Genomic DNA, 18344 nt, shown 5'->3' with positions numbered 1-18344 from the left:
CACAAACTAAACACCCCTTAGCACACCAACAGTCACACCTTTGAATGTGAAGTGCTTCCAACCATGGTCAAGTTGTCGAGGCCACATTATGATATCGCTGGGCCAAAAGATGATCCTAAACGAATGATCTCGAGGCCACACCAGTGAATGTGAAGTTCCAAGTCAATTCTAGCGAGACTGAAGCGAATTATTTTGTACGCATTATGTTCGTGGCAAGGATTGACGTAAATTTTGTATAGCATTCATCATATAAAAAAAAAATCAAATGAGTTCAGTACAGCAATGCAATTTCTTGATCCTGAACTACACCTTTGAGGCGCTAACGTACATCACCAGAGCTGCTATACAGCGATCAGAAACTATAGATCAACATCTAGTGTTCATTAAAATCCTACATAGCCTCGTCTCTTGGTCACCAAAGGAAACTTGGGAAAAATTTGAGCAACCAAAATTTATCCTCAGACTGCCTTCTTGGAGTATATGCATATTTCCAACCTGTTCTACGGCTCTCCATAGTTGATTCAGGTACTCACAACTCGTCGTGAGATTGTGGTTCCGAATCACTATTCTCAGGTGATGCTGACTGATCGCCTTCTGTGGCTTTAGATTCTTGAGATGTTCCGGTGGATTCGGTCTCACTGGATGCAGATTCTGAAGAGGCAGTTTTCTCCTTATTAGCAGGCTCTTCCTCTTTTGCAGATTTCTTTTCAATCTTGGGTTTTGGTTTAGGAATCCTATTAATACTCGCAACCTGCATAAAGAAAGGTTATCTGTTATACCGACTACCTGGACATGTAGTTTCTGACAAGTGTGCATAACTGCATATGGCTATATGATGCTGTACAAAAACACTAACCTTATCTTGTAGGTCCAGAATTTTGTCAACAACTTCTTCAGATGTGAAAGCAGGCTGACTGTGAGCAGGGGTACTGCAATGCCCAACTGGAGTCAGCCACTTAAAAGATATGAACTCAAGAAAGAAGTGGTGGGCACAGCCGAGCATACCTTTTCTGCAGGGCTTCCTTCTCCTCCAACCAACCTTTTACTTTCTCCGCTTCACTTACAACCTAGAATCAGATAAGCAACGACCAGAAAAATGAGCATTGCACAAAATCAATCAAAATCAGTCAACTTCACTAATCTCACAGGTCTTACCTCATCTACTCTCTTTTTTGGAAGCCATGGTTTGTTTGTCTCCCAGTTCTTGACAATCTGCAAGAATTGAGAAAAGAGTAACACATCAACCATGCAATTGAGCAGTCTAAAAATGTTAAACTGAAAAGTTCTACAACATACATAAAACGGATGTAAAACAAAGGTTTTGTTCTTTGCTAGAATTCGCGTATTAATTTTGCAATATAAAACAAGCATGTAGCAGCTGGAGAAGCATGATCTTCATATTACTTGAGAACTATTATAGAATGAGAGAATCAAACAAGACCGCATAAGAAAGACAGCTAGGGAACATTCAAGGAAAGGAAATTTATTTAATTTCTTGCAGTGTTGAATTGTTCAATTGTGGCAGTGTTCTGTTGCACCATATTTCTCAAAGTTCCTTATTGAACAAGGATCTTCGGAAAACATTAGTAATCATGCTCAAACTGTACAAACTAAACAGAGTATTATATAATAAACAGAATGAACTGCCTTGTTTCTTGAAAAGGACTCTTCATGCGTGCTGTAAAGAGCATAAACAGTTGTAGTTACAAAAATCATTTTTGGTTCTCTATTTTGATACCTTTTGCAGCTCAGAAAGATACAATCGGGCATTTTCACAGGCAGCTGGTCGGGCTTTCAATTCACTCAATCTGGAGAACGACAAAATGAACAATCTTAGTTATTCATCCATATGCATGAACTAAAGAGGATAAATAAATAACTACCTGAAAAGAATCGGATCACCAATGGCCTTAAGTTGATCAAGGCGTTCTTTGAATTCATTTGCTTGAGCATCTTCACCGTCCATATATAACCAATCCTGCACCTGCAATTGTCATAAAAGAACTTCAGGCTAAGATTTATACTCAAAAACTGAAACTGAAAGCAAAAGGAAAAAAAGGTAACCTCATTAAGTTTCTCCGCAAAGGATTGCCTCTCTTGTTTAGTTGAGACAGTCAAAATATCTGTGCTTTCTTCCAGCTGTCATATATCGTCAAATGATACACAGGCAGTCAATATACAAATAAGATGTGAAACAAAGAGTAATCATGACCACGTCCAACTTTGTTGTACTCCCTCTGTCCCAAATTATTAGTCGTTTTTGCTTTCCTAGATACATAGATTTTACTATGTACCTAGACATAATGTATATCTAGATGCATAGCAAAAATTATGCATCTAGAAAAGCCAAAACGACCAATAATTTGGGACGGAGGGAGTACTTGCTTAGTTTGTACTGATTAAATCAAGATTATCAGGGTAGTTTTAGGGTTCAGTTAATTCACATCCTCACAAAACTTCATATATTATACATACTATACGAACCCGCAAAAAAATACATACTATACGAAGAAATAGAGGAATTGCCAAACTATGGGAAATGATTACCAAAATGAATGAGGCAAATGAACCTTTATGAAATTTCAGCAAAGTTAAAGAAAGAAATGATAAAAATAAAAGGTACCTTTTCCTTCATAGAGTATATGTACGATTCTAGGTTATTTTTAAGTTCAGCAGTCTTTCTCCGTTCAGCATCCTTCTTATCAAGTGCCTCCAACCTATTTTTTGCTTCAGAATACAACTCCTTTGACAGAATTGTTCCAGCACCAGTCGTTTTTTCCACAACCTATATATATGACATACAAATTAAACAATGCTGTGACAACTATAGCACCAAATTATGGAGAACTATAGCTTACCTTCAGTGGGACCCTAAATGTTCTTTTCTTGAGCACCTTCTCTGTAATAGTTTCTTGAGCATTACTTTCATCAATGGGAGCACTGGAATTAGCATCACTATCAGAATTCAGATTATCCTTACTATCTGGCGTACCATTAGCTGCCCCTGCTTCAGAAGATGAATTCTGATTGGTGTTGTTACTCTCTAGTGTCAAAATCTTCTTTGGAACATCCACCCATTCAGTTATCTCAGTCACTGCTTCTGCTCTATCAAGAGAAACAATTCCGCTTCTACTCAAAGAAAAATGTATATTTGCTTTTATGGGTGCTGATAAATTACGGCTTAAATACCTGATTGAAAAAGGAAAGTGATTAAGTTTATGCAACGAAGTTACATATAGTATTACCACTTGAATAACTTATTGAAAAGGAATATGATTAAGTTTATGCCATGGAGTTACATATAGTGTGGGTACAAATGATATGATAGAAATATGTTATGGCAAGTGGAGCCGGTCCAGGGCCCACGCGGTACTGTACCGCGTGAACAGTGCCGGGAATAAGGATTAGATGGGTTTGTTAGAAAAGAGATAAGTTAGATTGATTCGGTTAGGATATTGCTTAGGGGTCAAGTCAGTCGTCTTTATAAAAGAGACTATCATGTATCAATTAGAGGCAAGCAAGAAGAACCCTAAAAGTAGTCAGAGCCTCCAAGGGAGGGCGACGAACAGGTTCTTCGTGCTATCCCTAGATCTACCATATCAAAATAACAATACCTTAATAAATATCAATTAATTTATTATAAGTTCCAACGAAACTATCAATATAGCAATAACACATATGGTTCGCATTGAAGGACAAATTTGGATGAGGTTGTTAAGTTGTTTATGAGCAAGACATCAAAGATAAATTAAGTAGTTGGCATGCTTACTTTTCGGTGGCATCTGTCAGGCCTGATATTGAATACTCTGCAAACTTATGTGATGGAATGCCTGGAGGCAGTTCGTAAGCTTTGTTATAGTTGAGAGAGACATCAAAATCCTTGGTATGTCTAATGGACCTAAACATCTGTAGAGGAGTACCAAGCTACCTTAGATATATATATATATATCTTTCCAAATACAGGATGAAACAGTTCATCCAGAATTTGAAGAAAAGAGAATGACTAATTTACTAACCTTTATTGGCATTTTCTTCATCCTTGGCACCAAAATTTGATCAATGCTTTCATCCCTGACATAATCGGGGCCATCTATTTCAAGCATGAAAGCATATGTAGAGCCATCAATCATACCCAATTTACGGTTTAACTTAATCCCGTCACTCAGGTTAGCAGCATGCAGTGAGGCGCCCAGAACAATTGCTTCATCAGCATCAAGATGCTTATCCAGTTCACGTCGACCCAGAAACTCTTGCAGCTTGGCCTGTAGTAGGAGAATAATATTGTTGTTATGAGACAATGTAAAGTCATATGTAATGATGGAAGATGTAATTATTGCATAAACAGAATTATGGAAACGTAATGAAGTCCTACATGTGTGACAACAATGGTTTACAAACCCTTTGAGGTCACAACAAATAGGAGACGTACAAAACAATTAACAATTATATGCTGAAAATTCTTATTTAAAAAAGAAGGTAAAATTAAAAAAAAAAGCAGGCAAAGATTCATGTCCGCATGCATGTAACGATGGATTAATTTCTAGGGAGAAGAGGATTTGTGAAAATGCTCAAGAGTGCAGCTATGCTGAATTCCATTACAGCCCCTTGCATTAAGGGAAATTTTGTCGGTAGATGGTTGCGCTGCAAGAATCTAGTTTGCTATGGGAACACTTACTAAGATTTGGTCATTTCATTGTTACTGACCCTAAGAACATGCTTCTAACTAACTACAGTATCCAAACATCAAAAAGAAAAGGCGCTTTAAATTTTTTAAAAGTCACCGCAATGCAGAACAGAGCTCAAGTAGAAGTCTATAATGATAGACAAATTTATTAACCTGCAATTTTGGAACCCGTGTAGCACCTCCTATGAGTTCTACAGCATAGATATCATCAATCTTCATGTCAGAATGTGCGAGCACTTCTTTAACTGGAGTTAGAGCTTGTTCCCATAAATCTTCACAAAGCTCTTCAAATTTCTCGCGTGTTATGGTGCTCCTGTAACAAACAAACATGCATTAGGTCGGTAGATAACAAAGTGAAAAATGCTCCAATTGTTATTTAAGGCCAGAAGCGCACAATACACTAAGGACTAAACTGAGCAAAGCTGAAAGCATGAGCTGGGAAAAATCGCAAGTATTGTAGAAAAAAATATAAGAAGTAGGAACTCTGAACTGAAGACTACCCTTGCAAATATTGGCAATGGTCAGTTAGTGTTATGGCAAGTGGAGCCGGTCCAGGGCCTGTTCGTCGCTCTCCCTTGGAGGCTCTGACTACTTTTAGGGTTCTTCTTGCTTGCCTCTAATTGATACATGATAGTCTCTTTTATAGAGACGACTGACTTGACCCCTAAGCAATATCCTAACCGAATCAATCTAACTTATCTCTTTCCTAACAAACCCATCTAATCCTTATTCCCGGCACTGTTCATGCGGTACAGTACCGCGTGGGCCCTGGACCGGCTCCACTTGCCATAACAGTTAGGAAGAAAGTGGGTTCCGCAGTATAAAGTTTAAGTCTCCCTATAAAAAAAAAGTTCAACAGCAGACATGGCACTTCAAGTGGAGTAGGAACTACCCCAAGTGGTGCAAACCCATAAACAGCACGTGTTTGCAACTCAAATAATTTTTATATTGAAATGAGATTGTATTAATATGCTTCAAAAGGAAAGAAAAAAATAACAAAATTCAATCTGAAACGTGTCAAGACACTTGACAAACAAGAGATCTATCATTCACGCTAATCCAAATATAGTAGGTTTGCCCTAGGCCACATTGTGCCGAAGTTTTAGTTAAAAGAAACAAGACTTCATACTTTTTGGACTAATAGTACCCTGAAAAATAAGGTAGGGCAATGAATTATTCTCAATATTTGGAAAGGAGCCTAGCTCAGTTGGTGCCCAGCTACACCACCCAAGTTCAAGTCATCTTCAACTATTATTTCGGTTCCTACTTTCCAATTCTTCTTAATTACAGTGCACCTAGTTCCTCCTAAGTTGGTCAAGCTCATTTTATCTGTTTTACATATTGCATCCATATGTCCTGACCAAAATGTTATGCATCCATAATATACAAGAGAGGGCAGTGAAGAACCTGAAATCGACATCGTTATACAAAGATTCAACTGAAATCGGAGCAGCTGTGTTTGCACTCAGAATTTCTTTGGTGCGTTTAACTTGCTTCTTCAACTTAGCCATTGCCTTGGGGGACTGACGGATATCAACTCCGTTACCTAGCTGCTTATTGAATTGATCGGCAAAATAGTTGACCAGTCGCATTTCCATTTCAACACCTCCAAGTTTGGAGTTCCATCTAACATCCTTAACCTGCAGATAATTAGAGTCAGCCAGCAATATATTTTTGAGTCATCATCTCATCATAGCAGCGCAGCTAAAAAGATCATATTTTCTTCAGATCTACTGTATCATTCTAACCATTAGAAATCATAAGTACCAGACAGTCCACGAAGAAATTGCCACCAGACATCAAAGAGAAGTGCAATTGAACAGCTCTCCAAGATCCTAGGAGAGGAGTGTAATACCTGGAACTGGTTAACAGACACTGTCTTCCCGTACTCCTTGGCGTTGTAGGATGAGTAGTACACAAGCGCGGCGTAGGTGCTACCAGCGCCCATATCGTAAAAGATGACATGCCGCGACGCGTTGGAGAAGTCCTTATCAATTCCGTACTGAAGAGCTGCCCCAGCGTGCTCGTTGATGAGAGCGAGCACATTGATTCCAGCCAGCTGTGCGGCCTGCGTGAGCGCCCGGCGCTCGGCCTGCCCGAAGTAGGGTGGCACGGTGACCACCGCGTCCCGCACGGGCGCCCCGACGTGCGCATCGGCGAGCCCCGCGGCGTAGTGGAGCACCATCGCGACGATCTCCTCGACGGAGTACACCTGCCCGTCGTCGCCGCGGACCGCGGCGGCGCCGCGCGCGTCGGGGACGAGGTCGTAGGGGAGGAAGTGCGACTCCGCGAAGGACTGCACGTAGGAGAAGGGCTTGGCGAGGAGGTCCCGCGCGCGGGCAAACACCTTGGACGGGTGCCGCGCCGTGATTCCGGCCGCTTCCTCGCCCGCGAGGCGGTTGCCGTCGGCGAGCGCCGCGAGGGCCGGGGACTTGCGCTTGGACATCTCGTTGATGGCGACGGCGATCGGCACGCGGCCAGGGGCGAGGTGCACGGCCGCGACCTTGAGCCACTCGGAGCCCAGGTCGATGCTCGCCACCGCCGCGGTAGCCGGCGGGACGGCGACGGCCGCGGCGACGAGGACGGCGAGGAGGATCCCCCAGGTGCGGAGCTGCGCCATGGCGTGTGGCTACCGCTGCCGGCTACTGCTCAGTGCAATGGCATGTGGGGAGGGGTTAGGGTTCGGAGATCTGGAGTGCGGAGTGGCTGGAGCAGCACGCGGAGGAAGGGGGAGCGGAGGAGGGGAGAACGATCTCGAGGACGGGAGGGAGGTGGAAGGGGCGTGCTATATTTTTCCGATACCAAAATTTTCGTTTTCTTTGTTCTATCTTGCAAATAGAGATTTTGTCTACGGGCCGCCATATGTTTTCATATTTCTGCAATACAATCACTGCCGCTTCACGAGTATTGTGCTACCAAGGCCTTTTCGGGAAATAAGCGAGTTAGCCAGGGTGCATGTGTAAAGTTTCAGGAAATAGAACGCAGCAGGACCGGCGCGAATCGAGTCATCGACCCAATAAAAACAGGCCACGTGGAAACTTTACCACGTGGCACTCCATGGTGAGCACTAGGGCTGGAAAAAAAGCTCGTTAACTGGCTTGGTGCCTTTTTTCAAAATTGCTCCGATTACGTTCGTTCTTTTTTTTTAAAATAAAGATTAGTTGATTTGGAACAAAAGTCAATTTTGGCCGGCTCGGCTCGGCTCGCTCGATTTGAAGTTGCATATCAAACAACGTGGGAGACTATAATAAATACGAATATATTGATTTCGAAGAAAGCTCGAAAAAAGTCTCGGCTCGGCTCGAGTCCAGCCCTAGTGAGCACGGTGCGTTGGACGCGCGAGGTGGTCGGAGCCTCGGAGGCGCGCTACGGTTCATGGAAGCGACTGACAAGCCGACCATGGTTTTGCTGCGGCCTCGTGGAAGTGTGGAACTGTGGAAGACTAGGGAATACCGAAGACCAGGTGCGCGGCGTCAGGGATCGTCAACGGTCAACCTTCGCAGGAATCATGCAGCATCTGCATACCATGCACTATTGCGCCGTGTGCTTCATCCTCCTGTGTAATACAAGTCCTTAACTTTATCCTGCTAAGGAAGTACTCTTAAAATGCACATGTAGTTCCATAAACTTGTTAAACGTGTCACTTGAGGTTAAAATCACTACTCCCTCCGTTCTTTTTTATATGACACCGTTGATTTTTTTCTTCAACTTCGACCAACATTATTTAATTAATCAGTTAGTTAAATGAAGTGAAATGAGTACCTTTACGTCTATTATCAAGAGTCTCTTGAATCTAACTTGAAGATTTGACTATTTGCATAAATATTTATAGAAAAGATGAATAGTCAAACAAAGAAAAAAGTCAATAGTGTCATATATTCAAGAACGGAGGGAGTATAACATTAAGTAGCTCCTCCCTCCGTTCCAAATTATAAGTTATTATAAGAATTTTGGAGAGTCAAACAATTTCAATGTTTGACCAAAGTTATAGAGAGAAACACAAAAATTTATGACATCAAATAAGTATACTATGAAAATATAAATAACAAAGAATCTAATAATACTTAATTGGTATCGTAAATGTTATTACCTTGTTGTATAAATTTGATCAACCTTGAAAAAGTTTGACTCTCCAAGATTCTTGAAATGACTTATAATTTGAAACGGAGGGAGTACATATATAAAACTTTACTTTCACATTGAGCCGGAAATGTCCTTTCCTCCTAACTTGAACTGGCTTCAAGATAGGGCTGTTCACATGAAAGAAAAAAAATAACTAGATTATATTTATTCATCTAGTGCATACCAGGTGTTGTTGTATTTTAATAATTGGACCCCCATAACACCGCGAAATAACTTCAAGGACTAGTCGGAACTGGAATCTGCACATTTCGGCCTTCGGAAAGCGGTAGGGACAATTTTCCAAAGAGCAACATTGATTTTGTCATTAGCAATAGCCAACCATACACAGTGCACGCCTTTGCTCACCAGATGGCATGCCAATGCCAGCTTTGCCAACAATGCGAGCAGTACTATATCTACATGCAAACTAAGGCTGCCTAAGAGTATGTCTCCTCTTTAAATCACTTCTCAAGGTTGCACAGGTCAATCTCCAAGAATGCACAATGGCTGCCTCATGCTGAGCTCCACCTTCAGGCGTGGATACAGTGCTAGATCGTTGCTTGAAGCCAACACTTTCTGCATTGTAGCCACAAAGAAATATGTTACAGTACAGCTGATTCAATATAAGCAGTAATACATTTACAGAACAACCCTTTTTAGAAAGTTCACGCCTTCACGGGCAGAACTTACCAATGCAGCATGATCTGCCTCTTGAAGAATACCACCATCAATCTCCAATCTGGCTATTGGAAACTCTGGAAGATGGCCAGACTGTTTTTTGCCAAGTAGATTCCCAGGGCCACGCAACAGCAGGTCTGCGTTAGCTAGGTAAAACCCATCAGCTGACTTCTCGAGCACCTTGAGCCTTGGCAGAGTGCTTGGAGTGGAAGCCAGGAATATGCATCTGGATTTCCTTTCACTGCGTCCTACTCTCCCTCGCAGCTGGTGCAGCTGAGCAATTCCAAATCTCTCAGCATTCATGACAACCATCATGGAAGCATCAGGAACATCGACCCCAATCTCAATCACTTGTGTTGATAGGAGAATGCATGTTTCTCCTCTTCTAAAACTGCTAAGAGCTTCATACTTCTCATCGCTCGTCATGCGGCCATGCAACAGCCCACAAGGATAGCCTTCGAAATTTTCTTTTATGGAATCAAATTCAGCTGCTGCAGCACGGAGTTGTGGCAGATGTTCTGACTCATCTATGATAGGATACACCAGGTATACCTTGCCCCCATCTATCAGCTCATCCCTCATCATCAGCAGACCGTAAGATTGAAAAGAAAAATATAAAAAACACAGAGCTGACTCCATCTACATACAACTAAGACACAGGACCAACAAAAGATTTAGATCCAATGAAGAAACAAAATGCAAAAAAAAAATGTCATCACCTGGAAAACAGTTTTGAACCCTGCATCATTGCCTTCAAGAGCAAGGGTTTCTATAGGCTGCCTACCTGGAGGCAAATCCGTGATCTATAAGAAAAGCAGGTGTCAATTGCGAAAATCAGTAATACCTTTGAACATGAAATTTACTAGATGCAGTAAACCAGCTTTTGCATATGAACTAAGTCTGATTTTTTAAGTTTTGAAGTAGCAGGCCCCAGCGGTCTCAATGAGGACAGAGTTGGCAACTAATTTTTAATAATATATTTGTATTTGTCTCGAATTTCCAGCTTAATGTTTATTCTAAAATGGTACATATGTACTCCATATAATAACATCCAATTTCCTATATGTTGGGCAAGAACAAGTTACTTGGAAAACTTAACATATCTGCAGCAACATACCTGAGTAAGAGACATATCACCATATAAAGCAAGTGCTAATGTTCTTGGAATTGGAGTAGCTGACATCGCAAGAACATGGGGAGCCATAAATGTTTCAGAATCAGAAGCCTCATTTTCATCACTCAACTTCGATGAAGAAGTATACAGCTGTAATGTAATAAGATGCAGCAATTTGTGTTATTAAACAAAACTTAATGTTGTTCAACTATAAACGAAAACTAAAAGGCATAAATCAACCCATAACTAATCAACAGTAAGATTTTGATTTTGACAAATGATGGTAACAATAAATGCACGTTAACAATACCCAAAGACCAGAACATGTATCCATCAAGAAACTTCTCCCCAAGTCCACCAAGGATTATAGTTTTCATGCCAGTACTTGAACAAAACAACATACAGAAAGGAAATGCATAGTTAACATTCAATGTGAAAGAGCAAATTCTCAGCAATCTACCTTACTATTAAACCTGCCTCTCTGTACAACTCCAAAGCGCTGCTGTTCATCTATAACAGAGATACGTAAAGCTGAAAAATCAGTTTTATCAGCAATTAAGCTGTGTGTTCCAATGACCATGGCTATCTCTCCAGTTTTGAGACCCTGTGATATATAAAATATATATAAATATAAATGCTATAATTTGCATAGGGAACTTGAGTGAAAAGAATAGGGAGAACAGCTTGCATTTCGTATTATCCTTGACTCCCTTGTGGAAGTTGAGCCAGTAAGCAAGGCAATGTTTGGTTTGTCATCTCCATCAAACTTATCCAGCAATGAAGTCAAGTGTTCGTAGTGCTGGAGAGCAAGTACCTCTGTTGGAACCATGAAAGCAGCCTAGAAACAATTGTAAAAAGGTTTAATATATCGAACCATATCTCATGATGAAGAAAGTGCCATAGGGAAAAGACAAGACAGTTTGTTTTCTCGTATGTTCTGTTTGCATCAACAATTTAATATAACTCAGCAAGCAGGATGCCATTGATAATTCTTTGATATAGAGTAAACAAGGAAAGAATATTAATGTGGAGTAGTATCAATACCTGAAATCCTGAACTAACAACCTCCATACACGCCAGGAAAGCAACAATAGTTTTTCCACAGCCAACATCCCCCTGTTACCAACAAACAGAAACACTTGTAAGTTTTAGCAATATTCATATAAGCCACAATGAATGAGTAACACATTTGCAGATAGTGTGCGCAAAATTCTAATAGATCCCTCGACTAGAAAACTACAGTAGGTTTCTTGAGTAACAATCAAAACAGATGCAGACATTTCGTAATGCTTCCACGATCTTTATTAAGAAAAGAAAAACACAACATGACACCACCCCACGAAAGTTGTGTGTTCATTGTGACAAATGAACAAAGGAACTGCATATGTAAATGTAAGGCACAAAATGAGGTAGCGGCAACTTAGCTAAGAAAGTGCAACTAAGCCTCTCATTGAATTATTATAATACAACTAAAAGGGAACAACTTTAACTTCCAGAACACCAAATAAAAAAAGGGAAGGTATACCAATACAGAATTTTCAAAAGAAAGATATAGTATTAACATACTTACTGTTTTGGGAATCATAAGATAAGATGGGATGCATGTTTGGAAAGCATTTCAAACATTTCTATCAAACAATTATTTAAAACAAACAAGACTGAAATAAGAAATACAAGTGATATGATAGCCACAAATAGAGTTGAGTAGAACATAACCACTGATGAACAACTCTAGAAAAAAGAGCGAAATGTTTAGTTAACAAACTAAGAAAAGTGCAAACAACACCTACCTGCAAGAGTCTGTTCATGGGAACTGGTCTCCTGAGATCCCATATAATCTCTTTAACAGCATTCAATTGACTAGAAGAAGTGAATAAGGAAGAGCCTCCAACAATTTCTTTGTAAGAGGAGACCAATCGGTAACACCAACAGTATTTAGCTCATGATTTTTACACTTATATAGCAATTCCTCCTTTTCAATCCGCGTACCAACTGCTTCAAGCATTTGAAATAGCCTTCCCAACTGAAACAATGGCAAATGTTCTTGTGAGTGGCGCATGTTTATTTTCACAGTTAAAGAACAATTACGAGCTCAAAGAAATGTGGACGTGGCATTTTCTGAAGCTAACAATGTAGAAAAGGTATTGATATCCGTGATTTATTAAATCAACATAATCAACCAACATGAACAAGCAAGTTGCAAAAAAAAGTAGCAAACATAATATGGCTGAAATTTCTACAAATATACAATGAGCTCTTGCACAGATGCCATAACAATTTTTTCTCGGATGCACACGAGAGCTGCGTATCATTGCATTAAGAAAGAAGTAGAAAGGCTAAAATAGCCATACCGAACACACACACCCATAGCTTTCAAAAAACAAGCACACAGAGAGACCATACACACCCCCGCACACATCCCAGGATTAAGATACAAACGTGCTCGTGCTAAACATGAGGCAAGCACAATCACCACCACTTTTTGTATATGTTTCACACTTTTTTATGAAGCAAAGTAAATGTGCTGAAAGCAACAATGATACCTGGAGGTAAAAGAAATCATCAAATATAAGCCTTCTTCGAGCAAAATCGGCTTCATCTCGATCTTTAGGTTTGTGAATTCCCATGTAAGCCTAAACTTAATAAAAAATGACATTCAAGACATTGCTTAGCAAAACAGAAACATAACAAGACATACAATACTAACACTAATCAGAAAAAAAATGTGATGCCTTTTTGGCAGCCCTAAAAATGATGTCATTTACACAATTCACAGAAAATAACTTTTGCCATCAATCTCTATTGCAATATACTCTGTCCATCCATCAACATAGCTGAATTTATATTTGACAATGTCAAACTGTAAAAGTTGTATCAATATAGTCACATTCAAATAAGATAAAAAATTATATTGATTCCATAGGAATTGACACTATATGACAGGACAAATTTAAGGTCAAAACCTAATTTTAAAGACTTCTTCTAAAAAATATGCCTGACACTAAAAGCTGGGTGGAGTACAAATAAAATTTTTAAGACAAATATCCTCATCTTTTTCAACTATCCAATTGATAAATTCACGGAATACACCATCTGTCAAGATTGAAATTGTTTGACTGCATGAATTCTGACAACAGTAGATTTTAACCGAAGCGATTATAATGGAAGCCCAAACTGGTAAAATAGAGCTGTATATGTTATTGCTCAGAATCCAGCAGTTCATCCTTATACAGCACTTTACAACAGCAGCAGCAAACCCCCTTGTTTGTTCCCAATCAAGTTGTGGAGTAGAATAGAGATGAAACCCAACACATAGTTGATTCAGAAAAAGGTTTGTATCTAGTTGATGTAGTATTCTTTACAACATTTTACTAAATGATAAAAAACTAGATTTTGAAAAGGGATATGTCTTTTATTGTTTAAAATATAGTTGATGAAGGTGAAGAGAATAGCGTGTATCTAGATTCATACTATAGTTCAATGAAAAAAGGTTCCTACTATAGTTGGTGCAAGTAGAGCAATTATATGAAGTAATTCATGGCATCACTTACATCAAAGAGATTAGGCAAGTTGAATTCAACGAGAACATCAGGAGGCATAGGATCAACATCTGGGGTCAGCATCTTCAAGGCCCTGTGCACAATTGCAATTTATTAAATAGCTTGATGGAACATAATAATGTGTATGTAAATACATTACAATGAAGGTAAAGACGGACAGACGGTTAACTTCTTACAGTTAGCAGCCATCTCATAAAATGCTGACAGTGTAAACCTGAATATTTGAGGGGCATTTTGATATTTACTAGTCTTGGCCTCTTGGGGTAAAGTTGAGGAGATAAAATGGATCTGTTCCTTTCGAGAAGCAATTTATTGAGGACACGACCATCAATCCACCTCGTTCCCTTTTTCCATTTCAGCAGATTTAAAATTTTGGCTTAGTCATATGTGCAGGTACAGAACCAACAGTGTTCAGCTTAGTGATGATGAACATAATAGCATCAAAATTATGGTCTACTTAATTGAAAATCCATTCAGGCCTTACACACAGCCTGCACTTACCTAGAGATAGAGAGACCCAGCAGATTTGGTTTTAATCCAGCTTTTGATGGATATATAGGATGTGGTCTCCTGTCAAGCATACTGCTCTGTTCCCCCTCTCCTTCAAGCCCATCAATAGTGTACTCTTTCAACTCATAATGGCCATTAGCAAGCGCCTTTTTTATCTGCACAGACAGAATCTGTAGGTTATTCACTTATTCATATACATATTCTGTTAAACCTAGTTCCTTATTTGGTTCAGAAACTAGTTCTTTACAAGAAATAATATTTGCACAATAAAGCTACATTCTGGCTATGCTTAAAAATGCACTTGGGCAAAGAACAAATGAGTTTTTACAGTTACATATCATTTTGCATCGTGGCATTACCAAGCAATATAAAAAACAAATAAAGACCAAAAAGACCATCTGCAGGCATGCTTCATGATTAGGGAGAACCACCAGAAAGTGGGAATAAGTAGCATGCAACAGATAACAATATTTCAATTCACCAACCTTACCACTGACATAAACAAGATCCCCTTCTTTGTGCTTTGCAGACATACAGTTAAGAAAATATTGAGAAGAGAAACGTGTGCCACTGAAAAATTTCTTGAGGTGCAAATGAATTGTCTTCTGCTCTGCATCATAGTGACTGCACTTAACTGAAGAGCATAATTTGGTCTCAACTATGGAACAACCAACAACCACCTCAAGAAAACCTAATGTGGACTTAACCTTGATTCCCCTGAGAACACAAGTCACAGTATTTACAAGAAAGCATAGTAAGATATCAATATCAACAATTATGTACTGCTTTATCCAGAAAGTGATGGCCACAATGGAGATCTTGTAACCTTATATGATTAGCGTATAAAGGAAACTATCTTAAGATTGTCAACACAGGGAATATGGAACTTCAGATATTCAATAATATGAAATGAAAACTCTTTTTTTTTGTTGCATACTTCAAAAATCAATTGGGCTCTTCCATCCAGTGCTTTCTACATTTTAGTCAGAAACCAGCAAAACTTAAGAATCAATTCTTCTTTAAAAGAATAACTATATCTTATTCTTATCTTCTAGATCCACAAACATGAATTTGCATGCTGCACAAAGCATCCTTTATAATTTATTGTTTTAACCCCTTCCAAATATTGTGCTGTAACAGACTGAACAGCACTAGCTGAGCAAGAACAACGACGTGGGATTGCTATAGAATAAAACCGCTGCTTTCTCAAGGAAGTCAAAATAACTAAATATTTCTGAGGAAATTAAGCCGTGATATGAGAATCATGATTCATGACCAACTTCAAGTTTCCGTTACTCCCTCCATTTTTTATTAGGTGTCGTATAAGAGTGCAACATATAGACCAAGGAGGAAGAGAGGCATCTGCACTCTGCTCCTGTATTTAATTTGCATGCCGCATGGAGTCATTTGATTGGCTCTGCTGGCCGCATGCAAGCCGGCACCTCACTTTTTCCAGCGTAGCTAATGGTTTGATTGGCTCCGTCCTTGCTCATGCATGCTGAGTAAATGTTTTGTCATCGTTCACTGCATCCAGACAGTAATGCGGCATCCTTTTCCAATGTTTTGCAAAAACCTTATACGACATCTAATTAAAAACAGAGGGAGTAGATCTGAAATATATTATGGATTGAATTGCTCATTTTGTGTCTTAACTTTATGCGCCTCCTGAATGACTTATATGGCTTTAAACATCATATGCGTGACATGTAATTACCTGGAAGATATAACAGTACCAAATAACATAATGTACTGCCCATCTTCTATGGGACCTTGAGGGTTCTGCAGATCTGCATAGGTCCGAGGAAAATGTTGCAATAATTTGCGGACCTATAAAGGAGATATCGATGTCAAGAACTTTCTGATTTTACCAAATCAGAAGGACAATACGAAAGAAGCAACTGGAGTGCTTATACCGTATGGAAACCACCATCCTCTAGTTGGCGATACTGCCTACTAGTTGTTCCAGGCAAGCACCTGATACTTTTATCCAGCATGCTATTGTCAGAGGTTGTAGCATCAGGCAATGACTCAGGACGAGATTCCTTATCGACTGCTGGTTCCTGAGAAATATGATGTGCCATGAGAGAGCTCTCTTCAGTGCTCGAAGCATCATCTGTAGTTGTGGGTGTTTGCCTCAATGGATGACATTCATTAGGAAATTCATAAGCTGTCTCCAAATTTCCACCAGAGCCTCGGATGAAATTTGTGAGGTTTTCAGAAAGTACAGTTCCTTTGCACGTCATGTTAGTAGAATCCTCGTATAGTTCAATAGGTGATGCATCCCCAATTTTTATGCAAGGAAACTTTGCAGAAATTTCTGGGAAGTCAATTTCTTTGAAGATACTAATCAACTCAGTAGCAGATTCTCTATGGGCTCTTTGTTGCTCAACTAAATCTTGTGCATTACTGTAACCCATCAAAACAGACACCTGCATAGTACATATTTCAGAGTAAGCTTAATGTTTGCAGAAAGTAAAGATGAACAGTAATAGTTTGTCGAGTGCTTTTACGCTTCACTCATGAAATTGGAGTTGGAAAAATCCTAAAGAAATAACGAGGTTTAGTAGCTGGAAATGTCCCTTGGAGTGTGCTTTTAATTTTGCAACCCTTAGTGTGCAACATGCCACAACCTCTAGGGAAATGCAGAAACAAACAGGAAAATGCACAGCATGTAAAATCAACATAATTGAGTAGGGTAATCCCTTGGACCTAAAACCAAACAACAGCAGACAGCAGCTATAGCAAAACATATAGACATGGCAAAGAAAGGAGGTTTTTTCTCTTGTTCCTAGTTGTAGATTTGATATATGCAGCTAACATCTCCCAAGCATTTCCAGCTAAAGATATAAGGATCAAAACTTCAAAAGAAAGCTAGTGTAGAAGACGGATGTGGGAACAGAACGATGCATTGCAAAATTCAAAGGTTAAAATAAACACAAGTGACAGAAAAAAATTGCTATTGAGCCACGTACTTTCTTAAGGAGCTTTGATCTCTCCGACCTGCCATCGACCTCCAACAGCTTCCGAACAGATGTGTGATTCTCACGCGAACACCACTGAAAGAGTCTAGAACCGAGAGCATTCCTAAATCTGCAGTCCAAGAGACTCAGTAGACATCCTCATCGCTAATTTCTACTCACAAGTCATGTTTCAGGCATAACTTTGCAGAAAAGTAGTGGGAAATCCCAAGTTTTGAACAAAGCAATACCTCATTTTAGAACCGCACCTTTTGGAGCGCCCCCTCCGAAACTCCAAGGAGATTACCCTCGCTAGATTATTATCGCTGCCCCACTGACGGGAACCGACCAATTTCAGGTACGGATAGGGTTTAGGGTTTATTAGAGTTCACATAACAGTTAACAGAGGAGACAAAACAGAATACCTTAAGCCAGGACTGCAAGGAAGAGGAAGCGATCATGGAGTTGGACGCGCAGGTGAGGGTGAGACCCTTCCCGATTCGCCGCGGCGACCAATTCGTCAAGCGCGCACACGAATACCATCAAATTTCCAGAGCATGAAGGATGTGGAGAAGCACGAGCCAGCGCCCGCACGACTTCCGAGCCGTCCAGAGATAGTGCGGGGTGGGACTCCACGGCACGGACAGTGGAGGACACCAGCGGAGGAAAGGGAGAAGTCGCGGAGCGGGGCGAGGAGCAGGCACCGTCGTCTGCTTCGC

At 40.0% G+C, this 18344-nt stretch overlaps 1 protein-coding gene and 1 pseudogene across 2 annotated transcripts; both read right to left on the bottom strand.

Moving 5' to 3' along the window:
- Positions 1–219: 219 nt before the first annotated feature.
- Positions 220–7476, bottom strand: LOC120656993 (heat shock 70 kDa protein 17-like). Its single transcript, XM_039935233.1, has 14 exons — positions 6540–7476; positions 6092–6324; positions 4838–4997; positions 4017–4262; positions 3770–3906; positions 2859–3189; positions 2624–2785; positions 2065–2139; positions 1884–1984; positions 1739–1808; positions 1156–1212; positions 1006–1067; positions 857–929; positions 220–751 (listed from the first exon to the last, which is right to left on the bottom strand). The coding sequence occupies exons 1-14, from the start codon at positions 7302–7304 to the stop codon at positions 530–532; spliced, it is 2694 nt and encodes an 897-aa protein (XP_039791167.1). The 5' UTR covers positions 7305–7476; the 3' UTR covers positions 220–529.
- Positions 7477–8948: 1472 nt separating this feature from the next.
- Positions 8949–18344, bottom strand: LOC120656992 (annotated as a pseudogene). The gene is made up of 17 exons (XR_005668051.1): positions 18051–18344; positions 17877–17959; positions 17641–17758; positions 16582–17097; positions 16383–16495; positions 15154–15385; positions 14660–14823; positions 14150–14231; positions 13142–13231; positions 12389–12621; positions 11643–11714; positions 11287–11436; positions 11059–11202; positions 10602–10748; positions 10204–10287; positions 9497–10069; positions 8949–9382 (listed from the first exon to the last, which is right to left on the bottom strand). The product of XR_005668051.1 is annotated as an ATP-dependent DNA helicase homolog RECG, chloroplastic-like (transcript).

The sequence above is a fragment of the Panicum virgatum genome, chromosome 1N (genome assembly GCF_016808335.1).
Source record: "Panicum virgatum strain AP13 chromosome 1N, P.virgatum_v5, whole genome shotgun sequence".
Taxonomy (NCBI): Eukaryota; Viridiplantae; Streptophyta; class Magnoliopsida; order Poales; family Poaceae; genus Panicum; species Panicum virgatum.
This window is presented reverse-complemented; position numbering and strand designations above follow the sequence as displayed.